This window comes from Schistocerca serialis, chromosome 1, assembly GCF_023864345.2.
Source record: "Schistocerca serialis cubense isolate TAMUIC-IGC-003099 chromosome 1, iqSchSeri2.2, whole genome shotgun sequence".
In the NCBI taxonomy this organism is placed as follows: domain Eukaryota; kingdom Metazoa; phylum Arthropoda; class Insecta; order Orthoptera; family Acrididae; genus Schistocerca; species Schistocerca serialis.
In genome coordinates this window covers 205,222,351-205,240,830 of record NC_064638.1, presented here as the reverse complement: position 1 = coordinate 205,240,830, position 18,480 = coordinate 205,222,351, and the positions used below count along the sequence as shown (strand labels likewise).

General features: G+C 45.5%; 1 protein-coding gene across 2 annotated transcripts in view; it reads right to left on the bottom strand.

The window, feature by feature from the left end:
- Nucleotides 1-15,854, bottom strand: part of LOC126465694 (carboxypeptidase M) — a 500,418-nt gene extending 484,564 nt beyond the window's left edge. For both annotated transcript variants that reach the window (XM_050096325.1, XM_050096327.1), the window contains exon 1: nucleotides 15,826-15,854. In XM_050096325.1, the coding sequence (XP_049952282.1) occupies nucleotides 15,826-15,839 (14 nt within the window). In that variant the 5' untranslated portion in view covers nucleotides 15,840-15,854. The remainder of the gene's footprint in view (nucleotides 1-15,825) is intronic.
- Between the last annotated feature and the right edge of the window lie 2,626 nt (nucleotides 15,855-18,480).

The following is an 18,480-nucleotide window of genomic DNA, read 5'->3' as shown; positions in this document are numbered from 1 at the left end:
GTTCTGTAATGTACAGACTGACTCGGTTTGTTCTTCATTCTTTACTCAGCTCACAATACAAGCCCTGAAGCGGATGGCAAATATGTAACTAACGAGCTACGGTACAGTGAATTCGCTTGGAGAGACACTGGATGGATTTTACACCACAGCTGTATGGGGTTGATGGAGGAAGGGAGACCGAGCGGGATTAGCCGAGCGGTCTAAGATGCTGCAGTCGTGGACTGTGCGGCTGATCCCGGCGGAGGTTCGAGTCCTCCCTCGGGCATGGGTGTGTGTCTTTGTCCTTAGGATAATTTAGGTTAAGTAGTGTGTAAGCTTAGGGACTGATGACCTTAGCAGTTACGTCCCATAAGATTCCACACACATTTGAACATTTTTGAGAAAAGAAGATGGATTTCTTGTGTTCTTTGTAGAGTTATAGGGTAAAATAGAAAACTTAAGCTTTGAATGATTTAAAAATGCACCGTCAGAATGTATGGCAAATACCAATCTTTTACATACTCAGCGTGTCCAGTGTGGTATAAAAAATACATATCTAAATTTGTACACGATTTGACGCTATACAGGGTGGTCCAGTGATAGTGACCGGGCCAAATATCTCACGAAATAAGCGTCAAAGGAAAAAACTACAAAGAACGAAAATTGTCTAGCTTGGAGGGGGAAACCAGATGGCGCTATGGTTATCCCGCTAGATGGCGCTGCCATAGGCCAAACGGATATCAACTGCGTTTTTTAAAAATAGTAACCCCCATTTTTTATTACATATTCGTGTAGCACGTAAGGAAATATGAAAGTTTTAAGAATGAAATTTTCACTCTACAGAGGAGTGTGCGCAGATATGAAACTTCCTGGCAGATCAAAACTGTGTGCCGGACCGAGACTCGAACTCGGGACCTTTCCTTTCGCGGGCAAGTGCTCTACCAACTGAGCTACCCAAGCACGACTCACGCACCCTCCTCACAGCTTTAGTTCCGCCAGTACCTCGTCTCGTACCTTCAAAACTAAGCCATGTCTTCGCAATATCCTTTCTTCCAGGAGTGCTAGTTCTGCAAGTTTCGCAGGAGAGCTTCTGTGAAGTTTGGAAGGTAGGACACGAACTACTGGCGGAATTAAAGCTGTGAGGACGGGGCGTGAGTCGTACTTGGGTAGCTCAGTTGGTAGAGCACTTGCCCATGAAAGGCAAAGGTCCAGAGTTCGAGTGTCGGTCCGGCACACAGTTTTAATCTGCCAGGAAGTTTCACGAAAGTTTTAGTTGGAACACTTTTTTCGCTTTGTGATAGATAGCGCTGCAATAGTCACAAACGTATAAGTACGTGGTATCACGTAACATTCCGCCAGTGCGGACGGTATTTGCTTCGTGATACATTACCCGTGTTAAAATGGAGCGTTTACCAATTGTGGAAAAGTTCGATATCGTGTTGATGTATGGCTATTGTGATCAACATGCCCTAAGGGCGTGTGCTATGTATGCTGCTCGGTATCCTGGTCGACATCATCGTAGTGTCCGGACCGTTCGCCGGATAGTTACGTTATTTAAGGAAACAGGAAGTGTTCAGCCACATGTCAAACGTCAACCGCGACCTGCAACAAATGATGATTCCCAAGTAGGCGTTTTAGCTGCTGTCGCGGCTAATCCGCACATCAGCAGCAGACAAAATCGGGAATCTCAAAAACGTCGGTGCTGAGAATGCTACATCAACATCGACTGCACCCGTACCATATTTCTATGCACCAGGAATTGCATGGCGACGACTTTGAACGTCGTGTACAGTTCTGCCACCGGGCACAAGAGAAATTACGGGGCGATAACAGATTTTTTGCACGCGTTCTATTTAGCGACGAAGCGTCATTCACCAAAAGCGGTAACGTAAAGTAGTATAATATGAAGTACTGAGCAACGGAAAATCCACGATGGCTGCGACAAGTGGAACATCAGCGACCTTGGCGGGTTAATGTATGGTGCAGAATTATGGGAGGAAGGATAATTGGCCCCCATTTTATCGATGGCAATCTAAATGGTGCAATGTGTGCTGATTTCCTACGTATGTTCTACCGATGTTGCTACAAAATGTTTCACTGCATGACAGAATGGCGGTGTACTTCCAACATGATGGATGTCCGGCACATAGCTCGCGTGCGGTTGAAGCGGTATTGAATGGCATATTTCATGACGTGTGGATTGGTCGTCGAAGCATCGTACCATGGCCCGCACGTTCACCGTATCTGACGTCCACGGATTCCTTTCTGTGGGGAAAGTTGAAGGATATTTGCTATCGTGATCCACCGACAACGCATGACAACAAGCGTCAACGCATTGTCAATGCATGTGCGTACGTTACGGAAGGCGAACTACTCGCTGTTGAGAGAAATGTCGTTACACCTATTGCCAAATGCATTGATGTTGACGGACATCATTTATTGCATTAATGTGGTATTTACAGGTAATCACGCTGTAACAGGATGCGTTCTCAGAAATTATAAGTTCACAAAGGTACATGTATCACGTCGGAACAACCGAAATAAAATGTTCAAATGTAGCTACGTTCTGTATTTTAATTTAAAAAACCTACCTGTTACCAACTGTTGGTCTAAAATTGTAAGCCATATGTTTGTGACTATTACAGCGCGATCTATCACAAAGCGAAAAAAGTGGTCCAACTAAAAAATTTATATTTATTTACGTACTACACGAATATGTAATAAAAATGGGGGTTCCTGTTTTAAAAAACGCAGCTGATATCCGTTTGATCTATGGCAGCGCCATCTAGCGGGCCAACCATAGTGCCATCTGGTTTCCTCCTTCAAGCTAAACAAGTTTCGTTCTTTGTAGGTTTTTCGTTTGACACTTATTTCGTGAGAGATTTGGCCCGGTCACGATCAATGGGCCACGCTGTATAAGATGTGAAATTTAGTGGACAGAGCTACTAACGCTACAACTCAATGTCTTAAGTACATTTCATCTACTTGATTTCATTAGTTTTCGTAACTATATGCATTTATGAATTTTTCAGTAATTGGCGTTTATGAAAATATAATGTATGATGAAACACAAAGCAAGAAATAATTATGTCAGGTCGTTACAGCAAACACGCTCGGAGTATCACGAAAATTGATTTATTTATCTTCCGTGTAACAACAACATCACTGACGCGAGGGCAGGTAGTCGTAGAAGGGAGCACAGAGACGATCTGCGAAGTATGTCCGGTGAGGTACAGACTTGTATGTTGTCAAGCAAATGCCAAATTGAGATTGTGATGGAAATGGTGTTACAATATGTGGCAAGGCAAAACATAAGTGACTGAGCCCGTGTGTGGGCACAGAATATGGTCGCAAGAAGATTTTTGAGTTAATTTGTGTGGACCAAATTTACTCGAGCTGCTCGCTGATCAAGAAAAACCTATCGCCAATAATGAATTTCATTGGAAGCGCTACAACGCAGGACAAGCAACTCACCGCAAAGTAGGATCCAACCAGTATTTTAATAGCTCTGTAATAGACATGACAAGGTAACAGTAACTTTTTTTGGAACGTTGGAGTGCGTTTATTCGAAGCCTGAGCTTTGCGAGTGAAACTTTAGAATATTGATCCAATTCGTTAACCATCAGCAGAGTACTAAGTACCTCACCACAAAGTTCGAAAGACTCATGAGTGAAAGAACGAGTTAAAAGAAAACAGATTCAGTCAAATTTACAGTTAATTGTAAATTAAGTAATTGCTGTAACAAAAGGCTGTAATAACTACAGTTATACATATACACTAAGGAGACAAAAGTCATGGGATAGCAAGATACGTATTCACAGATTGCGATATTATAGCGTACATAACGTATAAAAGGGCAGTGCATTCGCGGAGGAGTCATTTATATTCAGGTGAGTCTTTTGAAAAGGTTCCCCACGTAATTACGGCCGCACGACGGGAGTTAACAGATTTTGAACGCAGAATGGTAGTTGGAGATAGACGCGTGGGACACTCGTCAGGGAATTCTATCTTCCGAGTTCCACAGTGTCAAGAGTGTGCCGAGAGTACCAAATTACCTCTCGCCACGGACAACGCAGTGGCCGGCGGCCTTCACTTACCGACCGAGAACAGCAAGGTTTGCTGAATTGTCAGTGCACCAGACAAGCGACACTGCGTGAAATAACGGAAAAAATCAACGTGGGATGTAGGACGAAAGTATCTGTTAGTGCAGTGCGCCGATATCTGGCGTTAATGGGTTATGGTAGCAGGCCACCGACGCGAGTGCCTTTGCTAACAGCACGGCACCGCCTGCTGAGCCTCTCCTGGGCTCGTGACCATATCGGTTGGACCCTAGACGAGTGGAAAACTGTGGTCGGATTAGAGTCCCGATTTCAGCTGGTAAGAGCTGTTGGTAGGATTCGAGTGTGGCGCAGACCTCACGGAGCCAAGGATACAAGTTGTCGACAACGCACTGCCCAAGCTGGTGGTGGCTCCGTAAGACACAGATGAATAGCGCGACTGCAGGGACTTATTCCTTGCACGCTTCCCGTGAGACCCACATTCCCAACTGTCCACAATCTAGATACGTAATGTACGTAATAGATATTTGGCCATCCACTCATTACTCGCAGTCGCGCTATTCATCTGTATCCTCGGTGCCTCAGATGGATAGAGCGTCTGCCATGTAAGCAGGAGATCCTGGGTTCGAGCCCCGGTCGGGGCACACATTTTCAGTTGTCCCCATCGAGGTATGTCAACACCTGTCGGCAGCTGAGGGTTCAATTATTATCATTTACTCTCGAGAAATTGCACGGTCATCAATGGTATCTATTCTTTCTGGAACAGTTAATATCTTCATATATTAATATGACTTCCTGTGAAAAGCCTCAATACCCATCTTTCGGCCGGCCGGAGTGGCCGAGCGGTTCTAGGCGCTTCAGTCTGGAACCGCGCGACCGCTACGGTCGCATGTTCGAATCTTGCCTCGGGCATGGGTGTGTGTCATGTCCTTAGATTAGTTAGGTTTAAGTAGTTCTAAGTTCTAGGGGACTGATGACCTCAGATGTTAAGTCCCATAGTGCTCAGAGCCATTTGAACCATCTGTACCCATCTTTTGTGCTGCGGACTGCTGTCATACGTGCGGGAAGAGTGTCAATGAGGTTTCGGGTCGTAACTATGGAGATGTTGAGCCATGCCGATTCTAATGCCATGGCAAGCTGCGCTAGATCTCTAAGTTCAGGGCCGGCCAGTATGGCCGAGCGGTTCTAGGCACTTCAGTCTGGAACTGCGCGACCGCTACGATAGCAGGTTCGAATCCCGCCTCGGGCATGGATGTGCGTGATGTTCTTAGGTTAGTTAGGCTAAAGTAGTTCTAAGTTCCAGGGGACTGATGACCTCAGATGTGAAGTCCCTTAGTGTTCAGAGACATTTGAACCATTTTTTGTGCGGCTGGTCCCGGCGGAGGTTCGAGTCGACCCTCGGGCATGGGTGTGTGTGTGTTTGTCCTTAGGATGATTTAGGTTAAGTAATGTGTACGCTTAGGGACTGATGACCTTAGCAGTTAAGTCCCATAAGGTTTCACACACATTTGATTTTTGAACCATTTTTCTAAGTTCAGGATTCATGGCTCTATCTATGTGGTCCTGTAGATTTTCGATTGGGTTTAAATCTGGCGAGCTTGGTGCTCAGGGGAGTACAGTGAACTCTTCTTTGAGCTCTTCGAACCACGCAAATATACTGAGAGTTGTGTGACACGTTGTACTGCCCCGCTAGTAAATGTCATGCCGAGGAAAAGCGAATTGCATCTAGGGATGGACATGGGCCCCAACGACAGATGCATACTTGTCTTCAAGAATGGCGAGATCACCCAGGCAATGCTGCAAAAACATTCCCCAGACCACAACATTCCTTCCTCCGGCCTAGTCCCTTCCAACGATTGGCGCAGGGTGTTTGCTTTCAGACGTTCCACGCTGTACAAGCCAACGGCCGTCTGCCCGATGAAGAATAAAACATGATTCTTCTGAAAAGGCCGCCTGTCGCCACTCGGTGGATGTACTGCTGCGGTATCGACGTGCAAATTCCAAAAGTAATCGCCGATGAACAGCAGTCAGCATGGGTACATGAATAGGGCGCCTGCTGCAGAGGCCCATACCCAGCAACGTCCACTGAACGGTCGTTGAGGAGACACTGCTCGTATTCCCTTGGTTCATCTGAGCGGTCAGCTGCTCAGCAGTTGCACACCTATTCGCCTGCACACATCCCCGCAGCAGTCGTTCACCCCTGACATCTGTGCCCCATGGTACTGGACAGCTGCCTCAGCGCCAACCTTTGGATTGCGCCATTTTGCTGTGCACGGTATACTTTAACTTCGGTATCACTCGAACAGTTTACAAACTTACCCGTTTCGGAAAAGCTTCCATCCTTGGCCCGAAGCCAAAGATCATGCCCTTTTGGACATCAGATAAATAGCTCCGTTTTCGCATTACAACTACGACTGTACTTTTTTTTGTCCGAGCGACATCCTTTATGTACTCCCACTGCCAGTGCTGCCACCTTCTGTCTGTAAGTGGTTATTGCACGGTGACGTGGAACACAGGCGACAGTCACAATGGGTGTAAAACTGCTTGTCCGCTACCGCTGATTTGATGGATTAAAATTGTTAAACATTGCTGAAAGAAAAATCTGACTAATTCTGAAAGTAATTCACCTCTCTTGTGAGGTGCCGGCTATTCTGGCCGAGCGATTCTAGGCGCGTCAGTCTGAAACCGCACTGCTGCTACGGTCGCAGGTTCGAATCCTGCCTCGGGTATGGATGTGTGTGATGTCCTTAGGTTAGTTATGTTTAAGTAGTTCTAAGTTCTAAGGGACTGATGACCATAGAAGTTAAGTACCATAGTGCTCAGAGCCTTATGAACCATTTTTTGTTTAAATTAACGTGGACCATGCTCTTCTACATTACATTATTCAAAAACGTTGTACAAAATAAATATACATTTTCATTTTTATTCCTTCAAGCACCTAGAATACATTTTGACATCGTTTGTCTAAGAAACATATGATCTAACAGTGATATTGAAAACATGCCGGCCGAAGTGGCCGAGCGGTTATAGGCGCTACAGTCTGGAACCGCGCGACCGCTACGGTCGCAGGTTCGAATCCTGCCTCGGGCGTGGATGTGTGTGATGTCCTTAGGTTAGATAGGTTTAAGTAGTTCTAAGTTCTAGGTGACTGATGACCTCAGAAGTTAAGTCCCATAGTGCTCAGAGCCATTTGAACCATTTTGAAAACATCGATCTTTTGGGGATAGTTATTATCAGCCGTGGGCGACCTGACTTTGATAACGAACTTGAAAACAGCATTCACAAAGTGCCATATGGTCTTGAATTGAGCAGTGACCCGATTATAAAATAAATTTCCTTTACTTCGCGTCTATGGTCACAAATTTTTTGTCATCAGACTACCGTTTTCGGTCTATAATCACCATCTTCAGATCTGTCCTAATATACTGGATGCATAGCGAAAAGGTCGTCGGTGATCTGCCAATACCGCACATCGCTGGTCTAGCGCCATCATATTTCCACCTAAGTATTTTTGTTCACACGATATCATTCGAAAGTGATTTAGGGAAACCGGTGGTAATCCAACTCTAGGTAACAGGATGGGGAACCCCTCTCGGAGTATATTCAAGAGGAGCGGTGTTCAAATCCCAGTCCTGCTACCCAGATTTACGTTAGCACTGGTTTTTCTAAATAGCTTAATGTAAACGCGGTATGCTCCAGCGACGTCGACGGTACGCTAACCTTATTTCGTTCCTTTCATCTTACTTTTTACTGTGATTCGTTTGAATATGGTAAGCGTGTCACCAATCGAGACTGTGGGACGCAGTCCTTCTTGTAACCAGCTAGTTTTAAACTAATGAAAAGTTTGACAATAAAATAATGTAACGACAATTTTTTGTTTTCCTTTTCTTAATTTTTCTGCTCAGTGAAAGAGAAGAGCCTAGCGAATTTTTTGTTTGTGGAACGTTTTCTTTTGCTTTTCTTTTTTTTTCAATTCCGTCCGAGTAAAACACTAATACGAACCGCAGAACGTGGTGCAGCAGAACGAAACTGGGACGGCGAACCGCTTCTCCATTGAAACACAGGAGCCCGTATTATTCTTTCGACGAACAATTTTCGTTTGTGGCTTTACAATGTGGCGGCCCGATCAGCCTCGCCAGGGGGTGTTATTTTAATTCTGGCAGCGCCTTCGATCGCCGGCGAATCGGCTCACCGTGCCTGTGGCTCCTCTGGCCGGGGTAACGGCGCCATTGTCTGGCAGGGTGGGCTTGAGTGGCCAGCGGCTGTCTCTAGTGGCTGGACGAGCTGACTCTGCCGCTGACGCTACGGTCAACACAGCAGCGCGGATTGACTTTTCCCCCCGCCAGCCGTATTTATCGTTACTGTGGCAGTCCAATAGGGAGAAAAAAAAGGTGGGTGGTCACAATTGTTCCCCCCCCCCCCCTCATGCTTCCATCCAAACCATCTAACAATCGCATTCACTTTTAACGTTCCACAGATTCCTAAGAGACCTTGAGAAATAACATACAGGTAATGAAACAAAGCAGTTACAATGTGGACGTGCTGCAGTACGTCTACCATCGCATCGCGATCGTGCTCTATGGGATTTAAGTAGGGTGAGTGGGTAGGCTAGTACTTTCACCGAATATCCGCTCGTTCCAAGAACGCTTCCGCCTACGTTGTTCGGTGCTATTGCGCATTATCATCCTTAAAAATGAAGACAGGACCGGATGTACTCCTGAAAAGACGCACATGGGGATGGAGCAGAGTGTTACTGCAACGTCGGCCTGTAACTGCGTCGCGTATGTGCTCCGTTATGCTTGTGTAGTACTCTGGCAAGAAAGATCCGGAAAAGTAAGAAGGTGACATACTAGACATGCTATAGACCCTCTTATTGACAAACGTCTTGGTCGTATTTGATTATGACACTTAAACAGTTATGAATCTAATGATTCATTAATAGCACTAAAAATTCAGAAAGGGAAAATAAAAATTTTTGGTAGACACAAATAGTTATAAAAATATTAAAAAATGTAAAATAAAGAGAAGAAATAAAAGTATTTCAAGCATTTTTTGAAGAAAGTCTTCATCTATTACTCATAGTCGTCATTTCATATCGACTCCTGTTCCTGTTCATGCTTTAAATCTGCCACAGTTAGGTTTGTTGAAGGGGACTCAGCATGTTTAGATTACTTGTGCGAGAAGTACAGTTTAAAAAAATCGCAAAACTCCAACAAAAACGAATAACAAGAAAAAATATGTTGTCCGCAGATCTCTAATCCCGGTTAATACATTGAACGTTTCTTAACCGACACTATTTTTTTTATTTTATCACCCCTTCCTGGCAAAAATCCGTTGCTTTTTTTCACAAAAATGGTTTTACTTATGCTTGGTTCCTTCGTTTTTTATAATTCTATGTGCTCCTTAAATAAAGTAGGGAAACACACTACTGGCCATTAAAATTGCTACACCAAGAAGAAATGCAGATGATAAACGGGTATTCATTGGACAAATATATTATACTAGAACTGACATGTGATTACACTTTCACGCAGTTTGGGTGGATAGATCCTGAGAAATCAGTACCCAGAACAACCACCTCTGGCCGTAATAACGGCCTCGATACGCCTGGGCTTAGAGTCAAACAGAGCTTGGATGGCATGTACAGGTACAGCTGCCCATGCAGCTTCAACACGTTACCATAGTTCATCAAGAATAGTGACTGGCGTATCGTGACGAGCCAGTTGCTCGGCCACCATTGACCAGACGTTTTCAATTGGTGAGAGATCTGGAGAATGTGCTGGCGAGGGCAGCAGTCGAACATTTCCTGTATCCAGAAAGGCCCGTACAGGACCTGCAATATGCGGTCGTGCTTTATCCTGCTGAAATGTAGGTTTTCGCAGGGATCGAATGAAGGGTAGATTGGTTCAAATGGCTTTTAGCACTATGGGACTCAACTGCTGAGGTCATCAGTCCCCTAGAACTTAGAACTACTTAAACCTAACTAACCTAAGGACATCATACACATCCATGCCCGAGGCAGGATTCGAACCCGCGACCGTAGCGGTCGCTCGGTTCCAGACTGTAGCGCCTAGAACCGCTCGGCCACTCCGGCCGGCGAATGAAGGGTAGAGCCACGGATCGTAACACATCTGAAATGTAAAGTTCAGTGTTCAAAGTGCCGCCAATGCGAACAAGAGGTGACCAAGACGTGTAACCGATGGCACCCCATACCATCACGCCGGGTGATACGCCAGTATGGCGATGACGAATACATACTTCCAAAGTGCGCTCACCGCGATGTCGCCAAACACAGATGCGACCATCATGATGCTGTAAACAGAACCTGGATTCATCCGAAAAAAATGACGTTTTGCCATTCGTGCACCCAGGTTCGTCGCTGAGTACACCATCGCAGGCGCTCCTGCCTGTGATGCAGCTTCAAGGGTAACCACAGCCATGGTCTCCGAGCTGAGAGTCCATGCTGCTGGAAACGTCGTAGAACTGTTCGTGCAGATGGTTGTTGTCTTGCAAACGTCCCCATCTGTTGACTTAGGGATCGAGACGTGGCTGCACGATCCGTTACAGCCATGCGGATAAGAGGCCTGTCATCTCGGCTGCTAGTGATACGAGGCCGTTGGCATCCAGCATGGAGTTCCGTATTACCCTCCTGAACCCACCGATTCCATATTATGCTAACAGTCATTGGATCTCGACCAACGCGAGCAGCAATGTCGCGATACGAAAAACCGCAATTGCGATAGGCTACAATCCGACCTTTATCAAAGTCGGAAACGTGATGGTACGCATTTCTCCTCCTTACACGAGGCATCAAAACAACGTTTCACCAGCAACGCCGCTCAACTGCTGTTTGTGTATGAGAAATCGGCTGGAAACTTTCCTCATGTCAGCACGTTTTAGGTGTCGCCACCGGCGCCAGCCTTGTTTGAATGCTCTGAAAAGCTAACCATTTGCATATCAAAGCATCTTCTTACTGTCGGTTAAATTTGCGTCTGTAGCACGTTATCTTCGTGGTGTACTAATTTTAATGTCCAGTAGTGTATACCTGCGGTTGTGTTTTGTCGCCTGAAGCTGTCGCACGCTGTCGGTCGCTTCTGTCGCTTACGTAGGACGCGGTCTGAAGTACGATGCATAGCAAACACGGCTGCTGACTTGAAATAACCATGAAGAGTGTTAAATGCACACTTCACATATTACTTTCTTTTTTGGTACCATTGATGCCTAATTAGAGTCGAAATTGGTTATTTGTCGGGCACCAACTAATGAGATCCAGACTTTTGTGAATAAAATAGTTCTTTTCAAATAGACGGTGTGCTTCAGACTGACAATGTCAAGCTTTAAATTTTATATCAACTCAGCTGTACGCTGCAGAAACCTGGCACATTAGGGAAAGTTAGGTGCAAGCAGGTGAAACGAAGTTTTGGCGAATTCAAGCAGGTGTTAGAAAAATGGAAAACCGAGGAATGAATGTGTCAGAGAAATAATTCGAGAGCAACTCCTACAAGAGAAGTTTGAGGACAGCAGATTAAAATAGTGGAGAGAGTGACTGAGAAAAGGATGCTTAGAAAGATACATTAGATGCAGACACAAGACCAGAGACCAAGGAGAAAGTCAGCCGAGGGACAAGTGGTAAAAAGCAGAAGGATGCAGAAAGAATTGCGAAGACGGGGCTACAGTAGCGACCGTTCCTCTGTAGACGGGAGAAGATAAAGTGGCCAAGGAGATACTGTTGGTGAAGAGAAAAGCTACACAACGTGACAGCTGCTAACACACATTAATGTACTGACGATCGACCAGGAGAAAATTAGGTCTACTCCTGGTAGTGATATTAATTTTCGATACCAGTAATTACATATATATTGGCAGCTGAGTTGGTGTTACAAAGTTCCTGAGCATCTGGTCTTTCACCAATGTTCAGGATTAAACCGTGTGACGAGGTATTACGGTGGCCCAGGGGTGAAAATCTGTGATTTTTTTTAATGGTGGTCTGTTCGTCAGATGAAGACGTTCGTTTCGGCCGTACTCTGTGTACTATACGACAATATAGACTACTTGCCAGCACCGGAGTAAATCTTGAGCTATTCTTTTATACATATATAAAAAATGAATTTAGCGATCATCTCATGAGGACAGCGTCAGCAGCTGTATGGTCCTCAACCTACGGCGTTTTTTCGGTGTTACGGTGAGTCAGGAGCCAACTCATCACTACCTTGGCCGTTGTCAGCTTTTCCAGCCTTGGAACCGATACTTCTCCTTCAAGAAGCTTCGTAACTGTCCATACGAGCTGAGCGCACCCAGGTCTCCTCCTCCAACCAAGCAAAAACCGCTGCCGATACTAGGAGCTGAATTGGGGTCCTCCTGCATGGCAGTTCGGCACGCTAGTCGTTCAGATATGGAGATAGTCCCTACTCCTCCAACATACACACACAACAGAACTAAGCAGTGACACACGACACGCCTACCCTTTTAGACATCTAAGCAGTAGAGTTATATCATGACTCTACGTAAACAATTTGAGGAAGAGAACGACAAACCATCTCCGACTTTGCTTAGGACAGCTATGTGTGATTTTCCCCAACGCCCACTACTTGCGCATGGAATTCATAATGACCCAGAGGGACTAAACAAAGACCTGCAAGTAATGTAGATGTTATTATGAGTAAGGATAAAGAAATGAGGACAGAAAGAAGACCAATGAAGCGGTTATAATAGGACTGTTAACTTGCGCTAACCTCTTCACAACAGTGAGTACAGGCAAATCACCGATTTGATATTATTTTAAACATAAAATAATAAATAATTTTCGGTGGTAAGACATACTGAAAAGGAATAGAAAGAAAGAATAACGTTCATAAGAGAATATTTTTGGTGTATGAGGACATTTGGAGAGTTGCGCTTGGGGTGCAAAGTGCATTCCATAATAGGTCACGATGATCGAATAATTTCTGGTCTTACCTTTTTGACACTACAGAAGTCCAGAACCTCGACAAGTCTTCATACAAACAAGTGAAGCAAACATCTTTACAAAAATAGTAAGGATGTTGATTCTACAGGTATTATGTTAGTATTTGCCGCTAGATATACTCATATTGTTCATGAAAAGATACATTGTATTCCGTAACACACGTATTTCTACACCGGAGCTCTCTAGAACGGGAAGAGCCGGTGCGGAAACAAATAGTATAACGAACTTCCGTCATAAATATTTAGTCGACTTTGTGCCAGAGTACTCGCAAAAATTCAGTGAGAACATATGGGTAGTGCAAAATAAAACTGACCCAGAAAATATTTCATGCACCTTAAGATACAACTTGACCGAACTTAGGCATTTCCATGCCTGTGAACATGTTTTTAAAATTTCATCTCGTGAGAGCTTATTTTCAGCGCAGAAAAAAGCCATTCCCGCAGATAAAGAATGGTATGGGAAAAATGATGGCTTTTCAGTTGGAGATCGCGACATAACATGCCCGTAGAACGTGATAGACAGGGAGTTTGATTGGAGTGACAGAAACTAGAGCATCATACCGACAGACTGTACGACAGTTGTCTATTGTGCGATGACTGCAGAGCGATTGGTGACGACACGGACTCAGAATAACAATGTGACAAATAAAGGAGTCACAGGTCCTTCCAGAAGGATTCCACCACGAGAAGTACGTAGGACTGTTCGGCTGGCTCTGACGAATAGATGGATGACAACAGCTGAATTCAAAAATGGTTCAAATGGCTCTGAGCACTACGGGACTTAACAGCTGTGGTCATCAGTTCCCCAGAACTTAGAAGTACTTAAACCTAAGGACAACACACACATCCATGCCCGAGGCAGGATTCGAACTTGCGACCGTAGCGGTCGCGCGGTTCCAGACTGAAGCGCCTAGAACCGCTCGGCCACCACGGCCGGCCAGCTGAATTCCTTACAGAATATAGGCCTAAGGCAATGTGTCGGGAACGGATTAATGGAAATTGGATTAATGTCTCAAGTTACCGCAGGTATTTACTACTGACATTACACCGCAGACAATGTGTGCAACTATGAATTTTGCTTCTGTTTGTTGCAGTCACATCGATGACAATGTTTCCGAATGCGACCTCGGGAAATGTTACAAGAAACAGCGATTCCCGAAATTCGTTGGATTTGAGACGGCAGACTTGATAACTGTTGAAGGGAGGCTGAATGCTCACTAGTGGGCAAGAATGTTAAACCATCCCCTTTTATCATACTCTTCCTGACCATGGCAGCAAATTGCGTATTCCAGCAAGATAATGCAGGGTCCTACACTGAAGTCCAAATATCGAACGCTCTGAGGAATGTACGGATCATGGCTGGACTGCCTGGTCCTACGGCTGTTTCAGGAACGGCGAAGTATTCTTCAAGATGACTTTCGGAGAGTGGTTGCTTTCATGTCACAACGAATGCAACAGCGTCTTCGTGCCTATGATGGTCACACCACTTACTGATGTTCATGATGGAAGCCAGTTCCGAATTGAATTATAGTTTAATCATTTAATACTCGCTATGGGATGAAGATCTGCACAAAGTTTGATAAATATCGGTTTGGTGTGTCATGTTATAATACATACCCACTCCGTCAGTGTCGTATTTACAAAAGGCGAGAACAAAATTCACTTACCCCTTTGTCTATAGAATTGTCTTTCGCTCGTTGTAGTGTTGTACCGCTTGCTCATCAGTCAGTTTCCTTTTGAGGTAATTATAGAGCTGCTTCCTCCAGATTTGCTTGATATAACTTTTAGCTTGTAAGTAAAAAGACCTTCTAAAAAGAACAGCGCAGGGGTGATGGAAGTTCCACTGCCTGACTCCATTACCACTTACAGGTCAAGGCCCGGAAAACTCCCACCGCCTTACCCCCTCCTCTCTTTGTAGTTCAGCCCCTTGATTCTCTCGATTAGAGCCCTTGGGGACAGGCATGTATTGGGTACCACCTAGCTGCTAACTCAGCATCGATAGCTGTACAGTGAGCAAGTGAAATGTAAAATCTGCTGTTCCCAAATAGCCAGAGGTACATACTATGGAGCCCAGGCACCCTCAGGCTCACCAGGTTTCGTCCAGCTACATTCGGGTTAGGCACAGGTTCTTAACCATATGCCAAGCGAAAGATGTTTGGGACTTGAACAAATAATATTTGCTACTAGTATAGATGCATTTGGTCCCACCAAGGAGACGAGTAGGCACCGAGTGCCTTGACTCATGTTCTGTACGCACGTCTCTTACGGTCTCAAAACGCCTTTAGCCCTGATCTACCAGGGGTAGTATAGTTCCAAGCAGTTTTATGGCCAATCATTATGCAATCTGCCTAGGGGCTGCATCGTATCGCTCAAAAGACTCTCGTATACTGGACCACATCTGGCACAACACCTCAAACGAATTCCCTACCAATTGCCCCACACTGCCCTGGTCGGTATTCGAATTGGTAACGTTATTCTGACTGCTGTCGAGAACGCTTTGGCGTGTCTCTATCGCATCTCTGATTAATGCCGCCGAATGCCCGTTGCCAACTATGTAGTAATTGGATGTTCTGGATATTTTAATGGGTAAACACCGTGCAGTCCTCCAAAAGCGCCGTGAGGATAATTGAGGAGGAGCGTCATTCAAGAAGTGACTGTAGTCGCACGCAGACCACATATCCCAACTAACACTGCCGTCCAACGACGTGCTGGGTAGAAAATGAAACTGTAGTTGGTGACCTTGCCACTGCTCAGTCGGACGAAGGCACCCTGTAATATTACTCGAAGCTATATCTCACTCATGCAAGCACCATGTCCCCCTTACCTTTCGAGGAGCATGGTCGGCGAATGCACAGGACCTCCACAGCGCATACTTTAACAGCTGGAAGCCGCTCAGTGGGAGGTGAACGACCAGCGAGCTACTGTCGACTGGCTGCTGCCGCCACTGGTTGACACGCTGCGCAGTGCGGCCGTCATTTTCCGGCCGGAAGCCGTCCTGTGCCGCTGTCCGGGTGTCCGACAGGCCCGCAGCCGTGCGGAAGTAATTTTATTTCAGCGCTCTGCGGCGCGGAAGTGCTGACACGTTACACAGCGACGCGACCTGACCTAAATTACGTCCGAGTGTCAAAATTGATATTTATACCTACCGTGTAGGGTCCCAACAAGGCGCGGTACCTGACAGTTGAACTGCGCGAAAGACATTTCCGCCAACGCTGTCTCGGTGGTAAGCCGTCTAGACGCTGTTGTCACACAGGGAGCGCCCGCAACACGAGAGGAGACTAGCGGGACAGCTGCAGCTGTCTACGCAGCGGTGGAGATCCGTGCCAACTCGTATCTGCCGGCGACAAATTATCTCACGTATCGTCGCGATCTTTCGCCCTAAAATAAAACAGCGGTAGGACAATGGTTACCGAAGCCAGTGTAAAAAAAATAGCTATGAAATGAGCGTATGGCATCGTTTGCCAGGAGGCCCCTATTCGGGCAAGTTCGGCCGCCAATTGCACACCGAGTCCCCGAGCGTAGAAAATCTCAAACCCGGCCGGAAATCGAACCTGGGCCAGCTTGCATCGGAGGCGGGCACGTTACCACCTAGCTAAGCAAGCGGACATAGCTGTGTTCACTATTTATAATACGACTGCCGATTGAAAACGGCAGTCCATAAATTTAACCCTTTAAGTGACAAAAATGTTCAGGGAAATTCAAGAATGTAGAAATGCAGTTCGCTGAGGAACGAAATAAAAAGAAAGCGCAGGGAAGCTAAGACGAAATGGCTGCATGAAAAATGTGAAGAAATCGAAAAAGAAACGATTGTCGGAAGGACTTATGCAGCATATAGCAAAATCAAAACAACCTTCAGTTAAATAAAAAGCAAGGGTGGTAACATCAAGAGTGCAACGGGAATTCCACTGTTAAATACAACGGAGAGAGGGAGTAGGTGGAAAGAGTATGCTGAATACGTCTATGAAGGGGAAGATTTGTCTGATGTGATAGAAGAAAAAATAGGATTCGATTTAGAGGAGGTAGGGGGTCCAGTATTCGAATCACAATTTAAGAGAGCTTTGGAGGACTTAAGAACAAGTGAGGCAGAATGGATAGATAACATTCAATCAGAATTTCTAAAGTGACGTATAACGATATAATTTTGCAGGTACGTTCAGTGATATATCTAGATACTGGCTGGGAGTATAGCCGGCCGCGGTGGCCGAGCGGTTCTAGGCGCTACAGTCTGGAACCGCGCAACCGCTACGGTCGCAGGTTCGTATCCTGCCTCGGGCATGGATGTGTGTGATGTCCTTAGGTTGGTTATGTTTAAGTAGTTATAAGTTCTAGGGGACTGATGACCTCAGCAGTTAAGTGCCATAGTGCTCAGAGCCATTTGAACCATTTTTGTTGTTGTTGTTGTTGTTGTGAGTATAATTAGTAGTGAAGAAGTAATAAAACGTCATGTTTGACTGGATGAACAACGGTAATGTACTAAGTGATAAACTTTTATTGGTGTGGGTGCTAGCGAGAGAAAGTTTAGTAAGGTTTGGAACTATGTGTAAAGTTTGTTGGAAGTCTCCAAGCGCTTTCATTCTCAAACACTGGATGAATAAAGTCTGTATATTTGCGTGTCGTCAGTTACGCTGTTTTAATACAAATACACAGTTCCCAACCGTGATACTTCTGTTATTTTCTTAAATTTTTAACTTAAAATTATACACTGAGGAGGCAAAGAAACTGGTAAACCCGCCTAATATCGTGTACGGCCCCCGCGAGCATGCATAAGTGCCACAAAACGACGTGGCATGGACTCGATTAACGTCTGAAGTAGTGCTGGAGGAAAATGACACCATGAGTCCTGCAGGGCTGTCCATAAATCCGTAAGAGTACGAGGGGGTGGAGATCTCCTCTGAACAGCACGTTTCAAGACATCCAAGATATGCTCAATAATGTTCATGTCTGGGGAGTTTGGTGGCCAGCGGAAGTGTTTAAACTCAAAGAGTGTTTCTGTAGCATCTCAATAGCAATTCTGGATGCGTTGGAGTGTCGCATATTACTGCTGGAATTGCCCAAGTCCGTCAGAATGCACAATGGACAGGAATAGATGCAGGTGATAAGACAGGATGCTGACGTACGTTTCATCTGTCAGAGTCGTATCTAGACGCATCAGGGGTCCTATATCACTCCAACTGCACACGCCTCACACCATTATAGAGCCTCCACCAGCTTGAATAGTCCCTTGCTGACATGCAGGGTCCCTGGATTCATGATGTTGTCTCCATACCCGTACACGTTCATCCGCTCGATACAATTTAAAACGAAACTCGTTCGACCAGGCAACATGTTTCCAGTCATCAACAGTCCAATGTCGATGTTGATGGGCCCAGGCGAGGCGCAAAGCTTTGTGCCGTGCAGTCATCAAGCGCACACGAGTGGGCTTATGGCTCCGAGAGCCCCTATCGATGACGTTTCGTTGAACGTTTCGCGCGCTGACACT